General features: G+C 31.0%; 1 protein-coding gene across 3 annotated transcripts in view; it reads right to left on the minus strand.

Moving 5' to 3' along the window:
* LOC145305745 (uncharacterized) overlaps window positions 1–24,644 on the minus strand; it is a 40,793-nt gene that overhangs the window by 3,213 nt on the left and 12,936 nt on the right. For 2 of the 3 annotated variants that reach the window (XR_013874702.1, XM_080147523.1), the window contains exons 3-4: window positions 20,937–21,017; window positions 11,778–11,940 (exon numbers count right to left, since the gene is read on the minus strand). Coding sequence is in view for 1 of the 3 variants with exons in the window: in XM_080147523.1 (XP_080003649.1) it covers window positions 11,802–11,940; window positions 20,937–21,017 (220 nt within the window). In the remaining 2 variants the exon portion in view is untranslated. Of the gene's footprint in view, window positions 1–11,777; window positions 12,017–20,936; window positions 21,018–24,644 lie in introns of all 3 variants that reach the window. The other variant, XR_013874703.1, reaches the window with a different exon arrangement.

Raw genomic sequence — 24,644 nt, forward strand, 5'->3', positions numbered from 1 at the left:
AAATACCACCGTATCCAGAATAAATTGTCCAATGTTTGAATGGATTTACTTGGAAGGAAATGAATCTTCCGAAAGGGCTTTACATACATACAATATATTACAAGCGCTCCTACTTTAGAGATTTTTTAACCATGCTTATTTAGTTAGTAAAATCAGTAATACTAGCGGCTGTGCCCCTAGCATCTATACAGCCTAAAACCATCCCAATAACTATGTGAATCTTCCCAAAATAGGAGAACTAAATCAGTTCAGTAGTTATTGCAATCTTAAGCTTCAGACAAAAAAAACCTTACTACTTTATATAATAGGATTACGCAGTACAAACTTTTATTGTGATTATATTGACAGTACAGATATGGACCATTCAGTCCTTTTTAAAAGCGAAGCTTTTCTATAATCAGGCTCTGTCCGTCCGAACGTCCGTAACAATTAAGTTTATTTTAGTTAAACATGTTAGAATTGTCCTATCGATTTCAAAACTTTGCGTTGTAAATCCTGTAGCAGTTAGGTACGATTTAGAAAGCGTAGCAACTCAATAATTGTTACCAGAATGGCAGTACGCTTATTTAAAACTAGGACAAAAACATAATGATTCCTAAGACAGCAAGCGTAGCATCTCTATAATCAAGTTCTAAAAATGTAAGTATGTCCTGTAAAAAAAATTACTCACTATTTTGATTCAACTTTTATTTTTATTCAGCTCTAACACTCTACAAGTGTCAATGTTTGTTTGTCTTACCGTTTTAGAGCTTCGCTTTTATGGATGTTGTCATCCTTGTTTGTACATAGATTCACGTAATTCTCATCTACATATGTATACGTGTATGTATGTATTGGAAAGGCCTGAATAGCAAATACACGAGAAATCTCTACATTGCATGAATCAAAGAACATTTGTATAAGATATTTTTAGCCTATAATACAAAGTAGTAAGGTTTATTTTTGTCGCTTAAGATTTCGATAAGTACTAATCCATTTAAGGGAAGGTTTACATATGCCACGAGGTGGTTTTTATGATTTTTTTTTATTTAGGTGTGGATCTTGGGATGTTTTTAGACTTTTTTCTGCTCTTCAATCCCCACCCAGTTGAATACAGAGCCCCTGGATGCTAGTCTTAAAAATTATTCAACTGTTAAAAAAAGTGGAATAATAACATGATAACATTAACATTTGATTGTAGGGGAAAGAAAAGTAATTGCTTTTAGTAGACCACTGAATATTGAATCATATATTTTATCTTAATCACATAATTAAAAAGCAAAAAACATCAATGAAAATCTTTTATCCAATGTGTTCTGAACTAATTTGTAGAGCACACTCTGCAATGCTGCATACATTCATGAATTGCAAATACAATTTGTCACAATTTCATTCAATAAGCAATATAAATATTAATGTAGCTAAATTGATGTACATCCCAAATGATGATACACAAAATTTCCCCTTTTTTATATTACAATTAGTGATTAAAAAGTTGAACACTCAATGAAACAACTAAACTAAGCTTAATAAAAATCACAAAGTTGTTCAGCTAACGAATAAGAAAACTTTATTATAAAACTTTGGGGACTTGTGTAATTGTCCCATTGACCAAATTTCTTATGCTACTATGCCATTTAAAGACAGTTTGACAATATAATAACATTTGATAGCAACACAAAAATGTATATAATATTGTATTATTTGTTGACTTTAAAATTTTGGAAGCTTATTTGGTTGATACTTTCTGTGTCCAAACTTTTCCACCAATTGTTTTAGTCTTACGAAGGAATAATCGCAATCAGGGGTAATTTACTCATATCCCTTACAGAGAAACAAAAATATAACTCAATTGGTTAGTTAACATATTTTAGGTTAGTGAAGAAAGTTGTTCAAAAAAATTCTGACGTCATAAAAATAAGGAATGATGATAGGAGGATTGGAAAAGAAAACCTCCCAAAAAAGATGGATAACCCCTCATTTTTATGACGTCACATGATAATTTTTTGTGTGACTTTCTATACGTACATATTTATTTATTTCGATGTTTTGGTACATAATTTATACAAACTGAAGAATAGGTCAAAAATATAAAATGAAGGGGTAGATTTTAAACAGTTAATCAAAATTTAGTCAGCCACAAAATCTGAAGAAAAAACGTTGTGTTTCACTGTACAGAAGTTTCTTTTTCTTCGTGTTTTATCCAAATAAATCTTTTTTTTGTAGACAATGTTTCCATAGAAAATGATGAATTATTATCCCAAGATAATACGAATGTGCGTGTTAGAGGAGTGTATTGTGGTTATGGGAAAAAAATGATTAGTGGGATAAAGTGCTTTAAAAATCAGCCATGTGACGTCATAAAAATGAGGGAGATGATTAGATATGTTGGAAATAAAACCTCTAAAAAAGAGATGGATAATTCCTCATTTTTATGACGTCAAATGGCTGATTTTTGAGACAATTTGTCCCACTACAAAAATGTGGGTGTTTTGATCCTTTTTTTATCTGAATAATTTTATCACTTTCTTGAAGGCGAATATGTTAATTATAGAAGCGAAAATTTTCTATTGTTAGGTATGTACGTCCTTACGTTCTTCCGTCTGTACGTCCGTCCATACGTTAATTTAGGCATGTTAGAATTTTCCTATCGACTTCAAACTTTGAGTGATAATACAAATTAGATACGATTAAGAAAGCTTAGTAACTCTATAATAGTCCGTACGTTTAATTAAAACATACTCATTTTAAACTTTTTTTTGGCAAATTTTATTTGTATAATATAATTATCCTATTCATCTGATTTTTGAAACAATTATCCCTAGGGTGTTATAAGCCAAGTTTTCATACTCTACTAATGTTTATGTTCGTTTATTATACCGTTTGAATTTTGTTGTCATACTTGTATAATAAGGAAAAAAAGTTATCCCTCCCCTAAACGTTAAATAAATTTAAAAATGCCTCTATAGGCAAATGGTTCGTCTGTCAAATTATTTAAAGGTATAGTTACACAATTTTTTTTAACTTTACAAACTAGAGATTGATGTTTTTCATCTTAATTTTAGGTTTTTCTTTTTTTTAATAATTGCGTTGGTCCAAACATTAAGACATCATTAATCATCACATAACTATTTTTTCAAGGTTAGGCGGAGCAAAAAAGTTATTTCTTATTTTAAACAAATATTCGTTTTTCGATCATTTTCATTTTTACATCCAATTACCAATATTTTTTACTCTATAATTTGTATATTATTTTAGAAGTGCAACTCAGGGGGGGGGGTGGGGACATTGGGCTGTGTATTACACTGGTCCTCAAAGTTTTATAATAACGTTTTCATAATTGTTGGATAAACAACTTTGGGGACTTTTTTCGAATTTTTTTGGTTGGTTCAATAAGTTGAGTGTTCAAACGTTTTAAGAACTAATTGTAATCTACAGAAGGGTTATTTTTGTGTATCATCATATGGGATGCACATCAATTTATCGATCATTGTCTTATCCCTTTAGATCCTTAAGTGCAACTACTTTTCTAAATAGATCATAATCTTATCTATGTAATGATTTTACAAATTTAAAGACATATTTAATTGAAATATTATATAGATTGATTCCTGCGACATTCTTGTACAGAATTTTGAAATAATCTTGTAATTAACCTTTTTTGATCTAAAACAGTATATGTTTTACTCCGCCTAAATGGAAATAAAAAGTGTGCTTGCGTAAACATGATTTATTATCTTTTGTGAAAAAAGCTGAAAATATATTTAAATGAGGAAGAATTAAATTATTATGCCTTGTTTCAAGAAAGATAAATGGTATGTTTTTCTAAATTTCTATTATACTGTTTTGCTCTTATTGTATAAACAATGGTCTTTTTTATGATAATGTAGTTACAAAGGTATTTATTGATCGATTTACATAGTAAGGATTTATGTTGGTTATAGTGTCGACGTATTCTTTCGCTAAAATAATATCATTTATGATACTTTATGTACGTAACGTGTAATAGACATAAATCATTAAATATGTCGACATTTGGGAATACTTTTTATTCGTAAATATATCGTAAATTTGATTTTATGTAATAAATATTTTAAGCATTTTAGTATTTAGAGTTATTGCATGGGGTAAAACAACCACCACTAAAATTTAAAAAAAAAAGGGTTTTAGATAACCGCCTTTTAACTCCATAACACATTTTCAAGTGGCCTGATGGGGGGGGGGGGCACGTTGTTTTATACTTTGATTTTTTCTGCCATTTTGAAATATTTAAAATATTTTCTTTGTTGATTAAAATATCAACAAGATTTTTAGAGATATACTTAAGAAAAGAACTAAATATTTGTTTATTGCACTACGTTTCCCTAAAGAAAAGTGGATCGAAGGAAAAATAATACTTTATAATTATAATTTTCCACGAATCATTAAATTCATCAATAAAGATTAAATCCAACTGATATCCTAACTAATTTGTACATAACGAAATCTATTCAATCTAATCAGTGCAAAAAATGCATTAATTTTGGTATAATCCCTTTAGTTGATAGTTTACTAGTAACCTTTTCATCCCACCTCCCTCTTTTCGTGGCAACGCCTCTTAAGGGGCGTATCGTTGTATTTTCACAATAGCTTTTGATTTTGGTTGTTTTAGATTAGGATAGGTAAGGTTAGGTTAGGTGATTGCCTCTCAAGTTAAGGGAACTGGCCCCCTAGGGTTAGAGCCCCCACAGGGGCTAAAAAGCCTACTGTGAAAATACGACGAAACGCCCCTTCAGAGGCGTTGCCACGAAAGGGACTATACCCAATTATATGATAAATCAAATGCCTTGGAAAAAATGTAAGTAAGGCATGAATGAATCATAGCATAACTCAATAAAATATTGTTAAATCGATCAAACAAAATTCAGGGTTCAAATTAACACAACATTTTTTATACTGCTAGCCGTTGCACTCTTAGCATTTAGTGCTCTATATTTTAAGGAGTAATAAAGAGACATAAAAAAGCTTACAACCAAACTCAAACCAGACTCAAATATAAAGATAGAATAGCCTGAAACCATTCCAGGACATTTGCAAAGCTTCCCTAAAACTGATAACTCAATCAGTTCAGTAAGTATTAAGTAGCTTCTCTATAATTCAATATATAGAATGTGATTTACTCAGCTTCTATATAAATAGGTTTCCAAAATTTAGCTTCATTATGCTCAATTTGTTTGCTTTATATAATTTGATACCAATGGATGTTTTTATTCAAACTTATTATAATAAAATTATATAGGATGACACAAATAATTTCTTGTAAAATTTGATGTCAAGTTTTATTTTGCAACAATTTTGTGGAAATAATATTTTTAGAAATGATATAATAATATAATTTTGTAATGCCTTTTATTTTCTAACATATTTTGCAAATCTTTTGAAACAAATGATATTTTTACTTTACATAAAAATACTATTTAATTCTCTGGGCTAAAACACACTCTACTTGGCAACCGAAGCCGCTTATTAAATGTTTGGGCAATCCGTGGTAACAACCTAACAATTCCCAAAAAATCTGCAAAGAAATTTTAAACCCAATCAAAGCTCTTAATAGAGCCTTTAACAATGACGTCATACTGGCCTACCAATAGTAAATTAAAATTTCTACTGGCTTACCATTGGTAACTTAGTATGTATATTGGCCTATTATTGGTCAGTTGTACTGCATGACATAATTTTTTGAAGGCACTCTATAAAAAGCTTCAACCGCTTATTTCTCTGGACATTTTTTTTTTGACATCTAATCGCCAACTTTTAAAAATAGCAGCTATTACAGACCGAATACAACGGCTACAATGCCCAAATGAAAATAAAACATTAATTTAACACTCTCTTGTGTAAATATGTAAGAAGTGAAGAAAACTAGAGTAAAGTAAATAAATCTTAATGAATTTAATTTGCTGAAGGTTTGTAAAAACCTTGATTAGTCTGAGAATCGGGTGATGCAGGGAGTGTAGAATGAAAAAGAGTCATTTTTTTCGCATATTATCCTAAAGTGCCTTAAAAAAATGACGTCATACAATTAAATGACAAATGATAGGCAAGTGGACATTGTAATTGACCAATGGTAAAATTCCTACTTGCCTTTCATTGGTCATTTTATTGTTTGACGTCATTTATACGGTGGCACTTTGTGATGTTTTCGTAAAGTTGTGTTTTAGCGTTTATTCAAATGCGCTTATTAAGTCAAACTGCTCTTAAATATGAACATTTCATATATATACATTTGGTAAAAATTAAGAACAGTTTGACTTAATAAACGCATTTGACAACACACAACTGTGCAACTAAAAAACGGAAAAAAAGACTCTCTTTAGAATCATATGTTCGATTGCTTTGGCCATTAACATTGAGTAGAAAAAAGGTTTGTAGATGATAATTGATGTTTCCCTCCCTGTAATGCGAATAATATTTTCCCAGCTGTCTTCCACTAGAGTATTTTCAATTAAAAAGAGGGTCTTCAAAAAAGCATAAGAGTTTTTATCAAACCTTAGAATATATTGTAATTGTAATAAAGTAACAGGATTTCTGTCTGTCGGTATTTTTATCTGCATGTTTGTCTGAATGTTTGTCTGTGTGTTAGTCTGTTTGTTTGTACCGAAGGATCTTGCCACCCGCTGAATCAATATGGTTCTTCTTTACAGGGTAGCTTCTCATAGGTCTTTGGAAGGTTTATAACTATTTTGGTGAAGGGATTATTTCCCCCCCCCCCCAAAAAAAAAATAATTAAATTAAAAATAATAAATTTGGGGATCGACCAAACCCCTCAAAAATAATACTCCTCCAAATTGTTTTTTACTTTTTCTTAGAAATCTAAAATTAAAAATGGAGTAAACGAATTCAACTCTCTCTCCTGAAGTGCCCCTTGAGGCCTATAGGGGTGTAGCCGCCAGTAAGAAACAATGCACTAATGCTTTAAAGGTCAAAACCACAATATGGTATCTAATTATAAGCAAAATAGATTTTTATTAAAGAAAGTAATTTTCCTTTAGTGTCTACCATTTTCTGACAGTCAATAAAGGACACACTTATAAGTAACGGAATTTAGCTGTTCGCGAGATTATGCCAGACAAAGTATATTCATGCATATTTTAGTGTATAAAATTGCAAACAATTTACAGCATAAGAAGTGAAAATCTGAATTGTTATGCAGGATGACTTTCTAATTTGAGAAAATAAAAAGGAAATTCTATAACATCACAGGGATCTAAAGGGATAAGACAATGGCCAGTAAATTAATGTACATCTCAGACGATGATTCACAAAATTACCTCTTCTATAGATTACAATTAGTGGTTGAAACGTTTGAACCCTCAACTTAATGAACCAACTAATCAAAATTCGTACTTATAAGCCCTCCCTGATAACATCATGGTGAATTAGAAAATATAAATATTTTTCTTCTATAATACAAAGATGTCTGTCCGTCTAGATTAGATTAGATTAGATATTTATTTTATGACACACATAACAAGTAAAAATAATAACAGTGTTATAATACAGGTATTAAATATTCATATACAAACAAAAAAATTGAATATGAATAAAATATTAAGGACAGATCAAATAATAATTATGTACAGTGTCAAAGGACTAAACAATCTCGTGAGAGGTAATATTGGATAGCCTTTGCAATAGATGATATACAAGTTTAAAGAAAATAAAATAGGAATATGAAACAACAACAGAAATTAACTAAAAGGATTATATTTCATTCCAATGTGAAAATGAGGGAGTGAGGAAGGGTGTATGTGAGAGGACTAGAATATTAGATATTAAAATATTTTTTAAAAATAAAATTGATAATAGATGAAGTATGGAGTTAAAGCTATTACTTAATTTAAATTTCTCAAAAGACATGAGCGGCATAAAATTCTATTACATGTGGTTACAATTCTATTTAGTAGGCACTTTTTAAGCTTGCTTATAAATTGCTTTTTAGTCAAACTATTTCTTATGTTGTCAATATCATTAAAATTATTCCATAGAGTTGGTAAGGAACAGTAAGGTAGTCTTTCAACTAGAGAAATGCGAGAAGCAGGTATAGTTAGATTATCATCATTTCTAAGATTATAATTGGCAATTAAATCACCCCTACGGGGCCACATGTTGTTAAAAGACCTAGGCAACAGATCGTTTTTGTATTCATACATAAGCTTAAGTTTAAAAAAGATACACAAAGAGTCAAAAGGTAGAATTTGAAGATTTTTAAAGATCGGACCAGAGTGACTATAATATGTTGCTTGTTTTATACATCTTACAGCCATTTTTTGCTTTATTTTGATGGCATTAAGAATTGAAGGCGATGCACATGTATATATTTGAATTCCATAAACCAAATGGCAGTGAAAAATAGAAAAATACAAAGATTTCATAGCACTTTCTGTTAAAAGGCTTTGACATTTCCTTAAGCAAAAGAGAGATTTAGATAGTTTTTTGTTTAATTCTTTTATATGAAACTTAAAATTTAGGGCTGGATCTAGGTAAATGCCCAAAAACTTGATTGCAGGGATTTCACTTTCATGGTTTACAAAGTCAATTTTGTGTTTAAGTAATGGATTTGGATTCAGTGTATTGGGATCATTTTCATCAAAGTAAAGGTTAATTTCATTCCAAGGTATAAGGGATGGGGATGGTGAAAATATTGTAAATTTGGTTTTGTTGGGATGTAAACACATCTGATTGGCTCTGAACCATTGAGAAATACTTTGAAGTTCAGTGTTAACAAACGAAATAAGATCATTCAGGTTTTTTCCCGAGGCTAAGATTGTTGTGTCATCACAAAAAAGGAGAAGTTTAAGTAATGTTGACTTTGGAAGATCATTAAAAAATATCAAGAACAAGATTGGTCCTAAAATGCTACCTTGAGGCACACCACTATCTACTTCTAATGGTTCAGAGTCAAATAGCCCAAGCCTTACAAATTGAGTTCGATTGGAAAGATAGGACTCAAACCAACTAAGCATATTACCATGAATACCAAATTTACGAAGTTTCATTAAAAGTGTCTGTTTAGGCACGCAATCAAATGCTTTTCTAATGTCACAAAAGATGCCAATTGTGTATTCTTTTTTATTCATAGCTTTACTCACATGATTTAGTAAGTGTATCATAGGATGAAATGTAGAATTTTTAGCTTGAAAGCCAAACTGAAGTTCATTAATCAAATTATTTTCAGACAAATAATCTTGCAAGTGGTTAGCAATGTATTTTTCTAATATTTTAGAAAAGATTAAAAGAAGTGAAATTGGCCTATAGTCATTTAAATTAAAAATATCACCGCCATTTTTAAATACAGCAGTTATTTTTGCCATTTTAAATTGATCTGGTACATTTCCAGATTCTAAAGATTGATTAAAAATAAAACACAATGGATCTAGAATTGGTGTAATAATTTGTTTTAACAAGAAGGAGGATACTCCAAAATAATCAACAGACTTTTTACTTTCAAAATTATTGACAATTTCAATAATGTTAGCTGGTGTAATACGTGGAATGTTAAATAAAAATTCAGATTCTTCAAGATAACTATCAGGTGGCCTGTCAGTAGGATTGATAGTTTGCCTAATATTATGTGCAATATTTGAAAAGTGCCTATTAAATGCTTGACCTATGTTGTTTTCACCAATAATATCAGTACCATCTATTACAAGTTTTTCAGTTGAGAAATTATTTTTTGACTTAAGCCCAGCGACTTGTTTTATAATCTGCCAATTTTTTTTAAGGTTTCCCTGGTTAGCTAAAAGAAGATTGCTGTAATATACTTTTTTGGCTGTTTTTAAAACTTTGTTGTAAGCATTTTTATATTTTCTATACAATTCTTTATTCACTTCCGACGGATTTTTTGAAAGCTGAGACTGTAACTGAAATTTTCTAGCCCTAGACCTAAGAATCCCCCTGGTCATCCAGGGTTCTATCATGTGATAGTTTTTATTAAAACGAATTTCTTTCAATGGAAAGTTCTGATCAAATGCTTCCTTAAATATTTTCTGAAAAGTTTCATAGCTATCTGTAGGGTTATTATGGTTATAGACTTCAGTAAAAGGTAAGTTATTTAATTTGTCTTTGAAATTTGCAATATTATTTTCAGAGAAATCTCGACTTGAAATTACTTTTGGGGTTGGCTGATATTTGTTTGTTTTAATAATGTGAAAAGTTGAGAAATGATCACTTAAATAGGTGGTGATTATTCCAGCCACCATTTGGTCTTTAACATCATTAGTCCAAATGTGATCAATTAAGGTTGCTGAATTAAGATTATTATGGCTGGATACTCTTGTTGGGTTAGAAATAAGTTGCAAAAAGCCAGCTGAAAACAACATATCAATAAACTCAGCAGTGTGATTATGAGAATTAAAGGAAAGAAGATCAAGATTAAAATCCCCACAAATGATTGCTTTACATTTGCGTTGAGAAATAGAGTCTAAAATACCCTGAAAATGCTCAAGAAACATTTCAGTTTGCATAGAAGCTGTTATATTATTTACTCCTTTACTTGGGCTACGATAGAAATTACCTACAAGAAGTTTTTTTCTATTGCCAAGTTCAATTTCAATGAATAAACATTCAATTATTTTTTCATGAAAGATAGAATATTCATTTAATATAGAAAATTTTAAGGATTTGTTAATATAAAAGCCAACCCCGCCACCTACAAAAGTTTTCCTTGTTTTGTATAAAACTGTATGGTAGTCATTAAGTTCATACATGGATGGCATAATTATGGAGAAAGTCTCTTGCAAACAAATTATGTCAAATACAACCCCTTTACTTTTCCAGAATGCAATTAAATCGGATAAACTAGAAAATTTAGAGTTTAGAGATTGTATATTTATACTTAGAAGTGAAATATTTTTAGAATTTTAAGATCTCGGTAACCAAAGAACCGATCGGATTCTACTCTTCAGGGTATATCCCACATCCAAAAATAAATTGTTTTCTGGGAAAACTATTTCAAAATAAATGGCAGCACAATGAATACGTATTTTTTTTAAAAACTTCCTTATGAGGCAAAGCCCCTAGAGGTTGGGGGCGAAGCCGCTAGTAATAATATAAAGAAGAGTGTTGAGAGCTATTTAAAGAAGTAATTTGACAGTAGAGCCAGACCCTTCAATACAACCTGTTCCCAAACAATAGACAAAAGTATTTAGAAAAATATATTACAAGACATTCTTTTTATTTTGTTGAGAAAAGAGTAAAAATGCGTTTTAATGAATTATTTCTTGAATTATATATAATAAGCATAATTCTATAACAAGCATTTTTTGTGTCGATATCTATAATACAAGTATTTTGTATTTATCAGGGTTTTATTAAGAATCGAGAAACGGATATAACATTCATGATTGCTTTACCCTAACTCTATTATCCAGACTAATAATAACATTACACTCTTTTCTTTATAATTTAACTAGTGGCTGTGTTACTAGAGGGCGGGGAGTCGAATGGAAAGTAATCCTTTTTAAATTATAGTTTTTAAAGGAAAAGGATAAAATAATTTTTGGCGGAGTCATTTTCTTCTAAGGCCGATTTTGATAGTTTGAAAACATTCCCAGGACCTATGATAAGCTTCACTGTAAAGGAGAACCATATCGGTTTCTCAATAAGCGAGATTCTTTGTCACAGACAAAAAAGCTTACTACTTTATATAATAGGATATCATTTTGTGTAAAATTAGACATAAGTAAAAGTATCTGAATATATTTTACCATTCTTAGTGAGGAGGTAAAATTCCTTATGAATTAAATAAATGAACTTACCCTTAGTTTAGACTCGCAGTGCAATCAGTATAGAATTCTCTGCTTATTGTTGAACCCTTGATGAAAACATCCCTTGAAAGATTTCTTTCTCACGTCAATCTCTCCCGCCTCTAGTGGATCTCTGCTGTACACTTGCGCGTAACAATCAGCTGACATGCACTGCCTGTACATAAAATAACAAATCAGCTAACATGCACTGGCTGTACACTTGCGCGTAACAATCAGCTGACATGCACTGCCTGTACATAAAATCATTATTAGGTCAAAGAAAGTAAAATTACACAACATCTATAAAAGCGAAATAGTGCCTATAAAAAAGATGATAAACTAAAAACCTTTTGGCCAAAGTATATCGAATGACGTCATATTAGAAAAGTCCATTATGCCAATATGCCGTCATTCGGGATTTTTCATTAAAGGTTCTTAAATTTATCGCTATTTTTATAGGTACTCCAAAGAGTTTCGCTTTACCAATCATTTACATGGTATCAGTTTTCCCCAGGAATTAAGGGGACAATTGGCTAATTATTACACTGGTCCCCGAAGTTTAGAATATCGTTTTCTTATTCATTAACTTAACAACTTTAGGCAGGGATCGGAAGCCGCGTGTAAGCCTCAGTAAAATCGTCATTTTATCACTACAAAATGCAGCTAGATGTATAAAACTGTCTCTTTAGCAGACAATCCTTTATCTGAAATTTCTTTTTCTGCTCACAAGCAGGTTTAAAACGGAGGCTTATGCGCGGCTGAGGCGCGGCTTCCGAACCCTGACTTTAGGGATTATTATATTAATTTGATTGGTTGGTCCACTAAGTCGAGTGTCCAAACGTTTCAACCACTAATTGTAATCTATAAAAGGGGTAAGCTTCTGTATCCTCATTGGTGATACAAACAATTTAACGACTATTGTCTTATCCCCTTAGTACCCTGCGTTTTCCCACTTGCATCTACATTTTTTTCAAAAATTGTTAATGTTAGTTCATTTTACTTAAAATGTTTGTTACAACGCAATGCAATAAAAAAGTTTTAATAGTGAAAACGATGCACACATAAAAATAAATGTTCAACTATGACACCTAAGAAGCAGGGCTCGGCAGCTGTTCATTGTAACGGTTGCTAAGTAGCGGTCGCGGAATACATCTTGTATTAAGTTTTGGCGGCATATTAATGAAATCTATCAAACTCGACTGCGACTGCTTATGTGTTAAAATAAAGGTATGTTGGCTGCGGCTGCTTAGTAGTAATCTGTTGAAAAAAAGTGTAGCTTTCAGCAGCTATTTTTTTGGCTAAACTTTTAAACTTTAAGTCATGCAAAAACTGTGGAAGAAAAACGGCTGGTGACGAGCCCAGCTTAGAGAACATGTCAACTGGAACTATAAAACTTTTTATGACAGTAAGAATCTTATATTTCCTTTCTTCACTTCAAATACCAGAAAAGTTTAACATGACAAAGCTTTTATTGTTTAATGAAAATATTTAAAGTTTTTAATGCATTACATTTTTTAAGCATTTTATGTCATTTTCTAATAAAAAAAAAATAAGTTCTTTTACTGACAAGATAATATCAATCAAAAAAATATTATGACCTTAAAATTTCATAAATGCCTATATTCACTTTGGTACTTTTCATAAAAGATATCATGTTAAAAGAATTAAGGTTAAATCTAAGGTACGTAAAAGCTTTATTTTCTATTACCAGGGACAAATGGATTAACCAAATGGCACAGCATTCTAAGGAATCATAAATTGGACCATTTTTTAAATTCTCCCTTTACCTTACAAAAACTAAAAAACCTCTCCCTTTATCCATGGTTAACCTAGATAAAGATCTAGTGTTCTTCCAATATAAAGGAGATGTTTAGTCTAGTAACCTCTCACATTATCTCTGGTTAAAGATAAAGATCTTGTGTTCTCCCAATATAAAGGAGATATTTTAGTCTAGTAACTTCTCTCTTTATCCCTGGTTAACCTAGATAAAGATCTAGTGTTCTCCCAATATAAAGGAGATATTTTAGTCTAGTAACCTCTCCCTTTATCCTTGGTTAACCTTGATAAAGATCTAGTGTTCTCCCAGTATATAGAAAATATTTTAGTCTAGTAACCTCTCTCTTTATCCCTGGTTAACCTAGATAAAGATCTAGTGTTCTCCCAATATAAAGAGGATATTTTAGTCTAGTAACCTCTCCCTTTATCCCTGGTTAACCTAGATAAAGATCTAGTGATCTCCCAATATAAAGGTGATATTTTAGCCTGGTAATCTCTCCCTTTATCCTTGGTTAACCTAGATAAAGATCCAGTGTTCTCCCAATATAAAGGGGATATTTTAGTCTAGTAACCTATCCATTTATTCCTGGTTAACCTAGATAAAGATCTAGTGTTCTCCCAATATAAAGGGAGATATTTTAGTCTAGTAACCTCTCCCTTTATCCATGGTTAACCTAGATAAAGATCTAGTGTTCTACCAATATAAAGGGAGATATTTTAGTGTGATTTCAGATTTGCACCAAATACAAAGGTTTCAATCCGCGGATTTTTTTTCAATTGGAAGCTTTGCTATTTTTAAAGTTTGTCCATTCGAGCTATGATGATTACTGTAAAATACTCTACAATTTTGATAGCTTTGCTTTGATAACTAATACCATAAGTCCGTGAGTTTGTTTAAACATGATTATATTCCCTTAATAAAACAAATTTAATGATTTTATGGTTTGATAAGCTTCGCTTTCATGAATGTTATCATCATTTTTTTGTTTATTATAATAGCCTCTAAATAATACTATTAGCTATAATTATAAATCTCATAAACCACTGCCACCTAATAATATACTAGTCAGTGCATTATAAGGGTCTTTTTTCAAACGGGTAATGACTAGAAATAGCCTAAAACCATTATAAGACTTAAATTAAAAAATAAAAGTAGCCTAAAACCATCCAAAGACGTATTTAAAGGTTTCCTAGAATGGAGAACTAAATAAGTAATAATTGAAATCTGAAGCTTCAAACAAAAAAACTTACTACTTTATATAATAGTATAAAATGCAGAAGCCGAACCATTTCCAATATTTAGTCCTATAGGACATGGGCGAAATTGGCAACCTTTATTTAAGGTTCAGGAATAAGTCATAATACATATTTCACGAGATTTATCAAGGAAAACACAAAATATTAAGGGATAGTTTTTTGGGGTATATACCATTTCGAGGCAACGCCTCTTAAGGGGAGATTTCTCGTATTTTCACAGTAGCCTTTCCCCTATTTCTAGCCCTTCATGGGGGTATAACTCTGCGGGGAAATCAATAAACCTGACTTACAAAAGCTACTGTGAAAACACGACGAAACGCCCTTTAAGAGGCGTTGCCACAAAATAGATTATACCCGATTTTTCTAATAAAAATGGAGTAGTAATCTATTTACTTTAAGGATCAGTAAGATCTTTTTATTTAACACTAAAAGATCTTTAAATATATCTTTTCCCTATAAAATCAAGGGTGTAAGAAGTTAATGTTGGTTCAATTTCTCTATTTCTTACCCAAAATTTATTAAATCATCAATTATCCTATTCCTGAATTCCTGTCAAAATGTAAATAAACAGTGCATTTGCCAAATATCTAATCAGAAAATGGAATTTAAGCAAACAAAACAAAATAGGTCTTGTAATTTCTGTAAAACTCAAAGATTCAAAATCTTCTAAAAATTTATTAAAAATTTTAGTAATTTTTTATATAAATGCATCTTGCAGTCGACAGGTTATGTGTCCCAGACCGCGTCACAACTAAAGATAGTATTGATACCATCTATAATACAAAGTAGCTTGATGTCTGTCCGTCTGTCTGTCAGTATGTCTGTCTGTCCGTCTGTCCCTTAAGATACTCTTCAGGGAATATATCTACTGGTCCTGTGGAGGTATTAAGCTATTTTCTTGGAGTGTGGGACACCCCCAACCCAATTGGTTTTGTCTTGTTGGTGCTTAAGAAAAACATAAGTAAAGATTTCTTGGTTGAGATTCTATCTAAAATTATTCTTTGTTTAAGCAAACTAATTTAGTATAACTATGGATTAATTAAGTTGAGAGGCCTATGTTGTATGTGTATGTTTGGCATATTGTTGTATATTATTGTATACCTGGATCCTGGCTGGCACCAGAAACCTGGCATGTACATCCCTTGCCCATTAGCCTGGCTAATAATGTAATTTCTACTAATATGAAATAGCTACAAGAAAATTGACAGTGAAGTATAATATTGTGATAGATAAAGTTGTGAACTTTAAAATTAAGTCACACATATATAGTTATAGGTTAAAACTAGATGGAATATTTTTGTCTACAAATGCAGGTTTTAGACTATTTTAAAGAAGTACAGATACTAAGATATATGTAGATCTTTAAATACTGTTTAAATCTAGATTTAAAATAAATTTTATGAGATTTGTATGACAAATATGCATATTTTGATATTTTCTGTCCATTCTACAGAACACACACTGAAATACTAATTTAGGGTAGAAAATTTACTGCATAAATGCAATAAAAAAGGACACACAGTAAGTTGTAATACATAAATTACTTTATTAAAACACTATCAGCTTCGGCCCTAGCCTCTAAAGGTAATTTTTAAAAAAAGTACTACTGAAGCTTAAAAATTAAGTAGGTACCACTAATTTCAAATAATTTTTAAAAATTTGTCACACCCCCCAAGAAAATAGCTTCAAACCACCACAGGCCCATTAGATATATTCCCTGAAGAGTAGAATCCAATCGGTTCAGCGGTTACCGAGATCTTAGGCTTCTGACGGACGGACGGACAGACAGCATTCTACTTTGTATTAAAACATATATTTGCAGCTTAGCCACTCTTGAGGTCTTATGCATAAGTTTGTAAACTGAAGAAAAAAATATATGATCATATTGTTTAAAATTTATATATCTCTGAAAGAATCCAATGTCGAAATAAATATGAAAAATTCATATTTTAATTATACAGCAACTATTAATTTACAATTTTCACGGAGGGAGGGACCAATAGAATGTAAGTTACAGGTATCCAAAGTATTTTCTTTTATTTGGGCATTTTTTATTAAATATTGTTTAGTTGGTTCAAACTATTTGTGTGCGAACTTTTAAACCTTTAATTATATTCTACATAGGGGTAGTTTTGTTAATCATAAATGGGTTGTCAAGTAATTTTCTTTAAAACCTTTAGATCCATGAGAATAATTTCGAAAATGTTTTGTGTTCTATGTTTTGAGATTAATTCTAGCTTTGATTATAGTTCTGGAACTGTAAATCTGACTCATAACAAAGCCAGCTTTTCATAACTTTAATCATTTCATCAACATAACTCTTTACAAGGACAACAGGGATATAATATGGAGCAGCTTATAGTGCCAAATATAAATGACGTAATCCGATACAAATGACAAATGATAGGCCGGTATACATTATACCATTGTTCAAATATAAATATATACTGGCCTATCTTTGGTCATTTATATAGCATGAAGTCATTTTTTTATTAGGCACTGTAAGCTGCTTCATGTTATATCTAAAGAAATATCTTAGTTATCTATATATTACTAATATCATACATCATCTTATACCTTCTTTGGCTTTTATATATACACTATTAAACATTTTAACATATTTTGTTGGCTATTTTAACTGCATGTTATTAAAAAAGACTTTTCTTGCATTAAAGACTATTATTTTTAATTCATCAACCATTTAGAAGTGTCAAATAGTATCAGTCTTCATTTTTTTAGTTTGCTTTTCTCTAGATATTGCAAATTTGATATTTCATTAGATAAGCTACTTTGTCTGCCAACATTTAATTCCCTTAGTAAGTCTTAAATGCAATGGAGAAAAAGTCTGCCATAATTGAGGTCTGGTAATTTAGTCTGTGTATCAACCTGTGAATCATTGGTCATTAAGTGTTGTATGCCGTCATTTTTAAAGACATTAAAAAGAAATTTGTTACTAAATTACATTTCTATTTATATATTACAATTAAAAAGCACAGTTTTCCGGGATAAGTATCAAAAGTATTAGGGTAAAATTTTAGAATTTGTAATATGCCCTGTGAACAATATAATATTCAACTTTAAAAACTTTGTCAAGTATCTTGCTAGGTCTACTCTACATAACTGCAAAAAATGTTTTTATTTTTTAGCAATCGAATACGGGTAAATATTGGCAAAAAAATACTCTACAAGCATTACAGTGGTTTTCTTCATATTGCATTTGTAACAAAAACAGCTTATTTGAGTATTTTAAATTTTTTTTAGGTTTATTCTAGGTTTAGGTTTTAGTAATTGAAAGGTTAGGAGAGCCCTGCTTACATATAGGGCCATTTACGATTTTAGCCTGATCTAGTGGCTATAGATTTGGTTTTTTTCTTCTCAAAAATGGTGAAATAGGGAGTTGGTGGTCATGAAATAGGTTGGAGTTAAAGCACAAATTTCATGGTTAGTTTATAATCAATGTGTAAAAAAATATCTGGAATTGTTAGTCTCCAAATATCATGTTAAGACTTACAGTCTGGTGCGTTGGGCCTAAACGTCGTTGATAGGTCTTATATTTTGAAATATTTAACGCATTAGAGTCAATATAAGATAATCTTAAAAACTTGCTTGTACCTATATGGTTACTAGCTATCAAAGAAAAAAGAATGTGTTATAAATTTCAAAGACAACGAAGAGACTTATCCTTTTTTAGATTCATATTTCATTTTAGAGGATAAAATATTTTGAAATTTTGCTTAATTTTTTTTGTTTTGTAGGACCATGATTAAGGTAAGCCTGCAATAATAGAGGCACTTACAACTTACACCCTTGCATTCTTGGGGTTCATTCATTTCTGCTAATGTAGCAAATAAACATATCAGCGAAACTACATTTTATTACACCGTTGCACAATATGTATTCGTCGTAACTAAAGACGTTAAAAATGGTTTCTACTGCTATTACGACAGATGCGCGACATAAATAATTAGGACCTCTAATACAAAGGTCGTTGTCTATAGGGGAATGGACGCTTTACACCGAAATCAAGACGCGGGAATATGTTTTAAGGAGTGTAAAGAGGTCTAGAACCCAAAGCGACACCAAGCCCCCTATACGTCATCTAGTTACTTAACTCTTATCTCCTTTAGCTAGTGTATTGGCATTTTTTTTCTTATAAGGAAAATGAACCAATATGCGAATATAATAATATGTGGATGTGGACTCACACCTGAATTCTCACTTTAGGGAACATCAGGTTACAAACATTTTATTATCAGAGATACGGGGATAAGACAATGGCAAGTAAATTGATATAAATCTCCAATAATGATTTACCCCTTCTGTAGATTACAATTAGTGGTTTAAACGTTTGGACACTCAACTTAATGAACTAACTAATGAAATTTAATGAATGTTTCCCAAGTTGTTAAGACTACGAATAAGAAAATGGTGTTATAAAACGTTGGGGACTATTGTAATAAACAGCCCAATGTCCCCTTCCTTTTTAATCAGGGATAGATAACTGGATGTTAAATTAATCTCCACCTTAATTTTTGTGTGTCATACCCCAACGTAGAATATGTTTAACGTGGAAAATATTTATAGGTACAGATAAATTTAGCTGCAATATTTCAAATTCTTGTTAGTAAAAAAAAGATATACGGAAAGTTTCATGTGTGACGTCATAAAATTACGTCTAAAAAAGGAAGGATGAGGGAAGAATTTTTCAAGAAAACCCCTAAAACAAGAGATTGATTTAAACGAATTTTTATGACGTCACACATGACACTTTCCGTATCTCAGAAAAAGAAAGAAGAATTCAAATTAAGCCAAAAAGCTGTTTGACTGAAAATTGTCACAAAAGCAGAAAATTTAGTAGTCCTTAATTTTAAATTGTTCATACCTAATCTTCCCTCTTCATTAATGCCAAATATTTATAGAAGATTGTATGCAATTTTAAGAATTTTATGTACATTCTTGTACTTAAAAGGAAAATTTCTAACAATTAATATTAATTAACCTATGTATTTAAACAATTATCTTTAAAAGCGAAGATTTTCTTAATCTTCGATATATAAACCGTCCGTTATGGAAAGGTTTAATGGTTAATTTAGGCATGTTAGAATTGCCTTATTAATTTAAAGACTTAAAATGTAAGTTCTTTAAATTTTTACATACATTTTTTTGTAGACATCTAAATATTATTAAAATTTTAGCACCGTTGCGTTCTCACTTTTTTATGTTTTCTTTTAAGGATGATGTCATCCTTGTTAAAAATTTTGTGTAACATTACTGTATTTTATAATTTTTAAATAGTATTTGTAATTATTGGTTTAACCTATCAAAAGCCTCATTAGATAATATTTTTCCTAACTATGGATAATAGGTTAGTCAATATTTGCCTTGTATGATTAAGTGGGCATTATATTCTTTATTTTTATAAACAAGGATAAAAACATGCTTAAAAGCAAACTTCTACAAGTCAGACAAACGGTTGTTAACAATTATCTATTGATACGTTTTACTATCAAAGAAATTCAATTTTCAAATTTAGCAATATATATCTTGTATCTAAATGGATAAAACAATGGCCAATAAATTAATGTTCATTCCCAGTGATGTCATTTTCCCTGCTGTAGATTATATTGTTTGAACTTAATGAACCAACCAATAAAATTTCAATAAAAGTTTACAATGTTGTTAAACCAACGAATAAGGAAAGGATATTCTAAAACTTTCGGGATAGTGTAATAAACAGCTCATTGTTCCCTCTCTCTCTGAAGATTATTTGTATTTCTAGGAATCCCAATTTAAAATAGAATTATTAGTGTGATTTTATAAAAATAAAGCTGAATTTCAAAATAATGAGAATTAACGAATGGACTATTAGGAGAAGGTTATAGAGTTGCTACCCTTTAAAGATTATCACTCATATTTATAAAAGTCGGACAGACACACTCTTTTTTAAAGTAACTTTACAAAGTGTCTCAAAAAACGGCCATGTCAAAAATAAGGTAATATCCATCTCTTTTTTGGGGGTTTTCTTTTTCACTCATCCTCTCGTATCCCTCATTTTTATGACGTCACATGTCTGATTTTTGAAACACTTTGTAAAGTTACTTTAAGTAAAACGCTTTGATATGGATAAAAATTATTTACCTTATACAGTTTGTATGATTGAGGGTGTGTGGTTCGACTCCCCAGCAAATTGGATTTTGTTCGCACGCAACCCAAAACTCTCTGAAAATATAAAAATTATTTCTCTGAATTATAAACAGCCTTCCGAGGATATAAAATGTACATGCCGAAATGCCGAAGGCACGGGGTAAAAAAACTGGTTTTAATCTTATCATTGTACATTTTTATATTCGCAGAGAACTGGATATAATACGATGCAAGTCATAGTTTTTTCGTATGGATGATAACCGATTCTAATCCACCGGATACTTATCGGTTTCAATTATTACTCCCAATTATGATAATAATTATTTATCGCATCGTATTATAGACAAAACTGGTATTCATTTTAATGCTCGTGGAATATTGTCCGTAATACGAGGATATACATGTTTTTTTTTAATATAGCTGAGAACAATAATTTATATTTTGTTGTCATCTCCCTCCCTGCGTAAGAATCCAACTTTAATTATGTTTTCAAGAGTTAATTTTGCACCTTATACAGAGAAGATAGGTGAAGTGGCTTGAAATGAAATCAAGTGGTCTCCCCTTTACTATATCCAGGAAGGGAAAGCGCAATGAATTATACATTAAACTTATTATAAATATCATATACAGGTTCTTTGCTTTTAGTAGCTTGAAATTTCAGGAGAAAGGTTAGAAAAGGTAAAAGAAAGCAACTTTGAGATTATCACATCCTAGTTTCAAACTTACTAAATAATTTTGTCTTTTATTGTCCTATCCAAGTATCTTCTTGATACATTTCTTGTTGTAATATAAATTAGGGAGGGATAAGACATTAGGCCTTTTATTACACTAGTCCCCAAAGTTTTATAATAACGTTTTCTTATTTGTTAGCTTAACAACTTTGGGGACTTTTATTGATTTTTGATTGGTTGGTTTATTAAGTTAAGTGTTCAAACGTTTTAACCACTTATTGCAATCCACAGAAGGGATAATTTAGTGAATCATCATTGTGGATGTTCATCAATTTATTGGCCATTGTCTTATCCCTTTATCCCCCTGAGTGATATAAATGCAAACTTAGCAACCAAACAACAGTCAACAAATGCTCTTCAGTGTTCGTACAAAACCAAGGATGACAACATCCATAAAAAGCAAATCTCTGAAACGGTAGGACAAACGAACATTAATACTTATAGAGTGTCAGAACTGACTAAGCAGAATACAAGTTTGTTTAATTTAAAATAAAATTGTAAGTAAATTTGTTGCAAAACTACTTGAAATGGACGTACGGACTTTCTTGTAATGATTTTAGAGCTGCTAGGCTTCTTTAATTGTAGTTTAAAGTTAATGCGAAGTTTGAAATCGATATGACAATTCTAAGATGTCTAAATTAACGAAAAGAGCTAACCGTTAATCATTCAGTAACTCAATGTAATTTATGCAATTATGAAAACTATGTGTTTGAGATGTTAGTTTACATACTGGCATACGAACATTGCAACACAGATTGCAGAACATCTACGCTTCCCAAAAAGTAATAAACATGACTTTTTCAGTATTAAGTAAGCTATTGTATTAGTTTTCCGCTAAATTAAAATTTGTGTAATAATGAAAGAAGAGCATTGACAGAAACTCAACAACTGGTTGCCGAGCTGAATTGGGGGGCTCAGTTGTTTCTTCAGTTACATTCAAGGAATGAAAAGTATTAGAAGAATAAGATGGTTTAGAATGGATTTTGGAAGTCTAAAATGCTTTGTCGCGGCTGCCGAGCCTTGATTTTTAGACAACAGGAGGTAAAAGTAATACGTAGAAATTCAATGTTTTAGAGTCAATTTAATCCTATGAACATGTTTCATTTAGTTTATGTTTCTTTGTTTCAAAAAGGATGTATTTTATAACGTACTCGTTGTTTTTAATGGATGCTTGAAAAATAGCCCAAGACCAAACGAAGACATTTATTAAGCTTTTTCGAAAAATAACAACCAATTCACACAAGCAATTTTCTAGATCTTTAGCTTCAGACAAAAAAAATTATATTATTGGATGACAAAAAGTCAAAGGTGGTTAGCATAAAACTAGATGAAATCTAAGCTAAAATAGCTACCTGCACATCAATCTATATAATATTTTTTCTATGCGTGCAATGAATGCAAAAGCCAAGCATGTTGTTGGAACTTATGCCAGGACAACTTTTGTGTATAGGGACCTGAAGGGATTAGACAATTGCCGATAATCTGATGTACATCCCCAATGGTGATACACAATACCCCTTTAGTAGATTACAATTAGTGAAACGTTAAGACACTCAACTTGCAAAATTCAATTACAATTTAATAAAAAGTCCCCAAAGTTGTTGATCCAAAGTTTTCAACAAAATTTTTATGTAAATTGTACATTCAAAACATTTTTTTGACTTGTTAGTCATGCGAAATTCCATTTGTCATAAAAAATTTTTGCCAATTTTACAAACAAAATCAAGCTTAAGTCCGTAATATTTAATTCATTCAAAACAATTTGAATAAGAAAACGTAGTAAGTTGCATAGGTTTAAGATAATATTAAGATGTAATTTTGTCCCTCCAAAAAAAAAACAATTTATGAAAACTTATACAAAGTGACGTACAGACTGACTTGTCATGATTATAATGTAGCTGTGCTACTAAGAAATTCATTCCATTTGAATGAAAAGATTTAAAAGCAAAAGGCATTTTGTTATGAGGTCAGGCATCTACCATTTAATATCTAAAGTTGCATTTTATCATTCTTAGTTGCATACACTTGCCTCCTCAGAAATACTATGATAATTGAGCGAAGCGCACCAAAAAAAGTTAAGTATTTTTAATCAAGGAAAAGAAAATGTGATTCTGACAAACAATTCTAAGTGAAAATTTCCCTACAACCCCCTTCCCTTATATACCCCCCCCCCCCGTCTTACCGACTTCCCTTCAGTTACATCAAAAACAAGTTTTACGCCAACTTTACGCCAACAAAATATTTAATTTTCGGCAAATGGCTGAACAGCAGAGTCTGATTTTTAATATACGAAAGTAATATCTAAATTTGATTGCATTATCTTTTAATTCATAAAAAACTAGCGGCTTCGTCCCTAGCCTCTAGGGCATTCGCCTTGTGAGGTGCTGGGAAGTCAACCCTCCTATAGGGATCAAAAGGGATAGGACAATGGTTGATGTATTGATGTACATCCCCAAGAATGATACACAAAGTTACCCCTAAGTGTAAATTGCAATTAATGTTAAAAACCGTTGGACAATTAACGTAATCAACCAACCAATCAAAAGTCAAAAAAGTCCCCAAAGTTATCTAGCCAACAAATAACGAAACGTTGTTATAAACCTCAGGGGACTGGTGTAATATACAGTCCACTTTCCCCTCCCTCTGCATTGTACCCGTGTTAAAATTCTCAGGCGCAAAGCGGGTTATGTATACTTTATGCATTTTTGTTCAATTTCAAGCGTCTGCAACAAAATATTTTACTTAACCTATATGGCAGAAAAACTTTAAGATAAGTCACAGATTGTAAAGTTGCTTTTGCAAAAAGATTATCTCCTGTATGTAAACTTAGGTAAGACATCTATGGGAAAAGACAAAAAAAAGAATGACTTACTACAAGAATACTACTACTAAGTGTCATTTTAAAATAGAAGCTATAGGGTCGGTCCGTACGTCTGTCCGTAATGGTTAGTTCTTTTCGTTAATTTAAGCA

The sequence above is a fragment of the Acartia tonsa genome, chromosome 2 (genome assembly GCF_053477335.1).
Source record: "Acartia tonsa isolate MP-2025a chromosome 2, ASM5347733v1, whole genome shotgun sequence".
NCBI classification, from domain to species: domain Eukaryota; kingdom Metazoa; phylum Arthropoda; class Copepoda; order Calanoida; family Acartiidae; genus Acartia; species Acartia tonsa.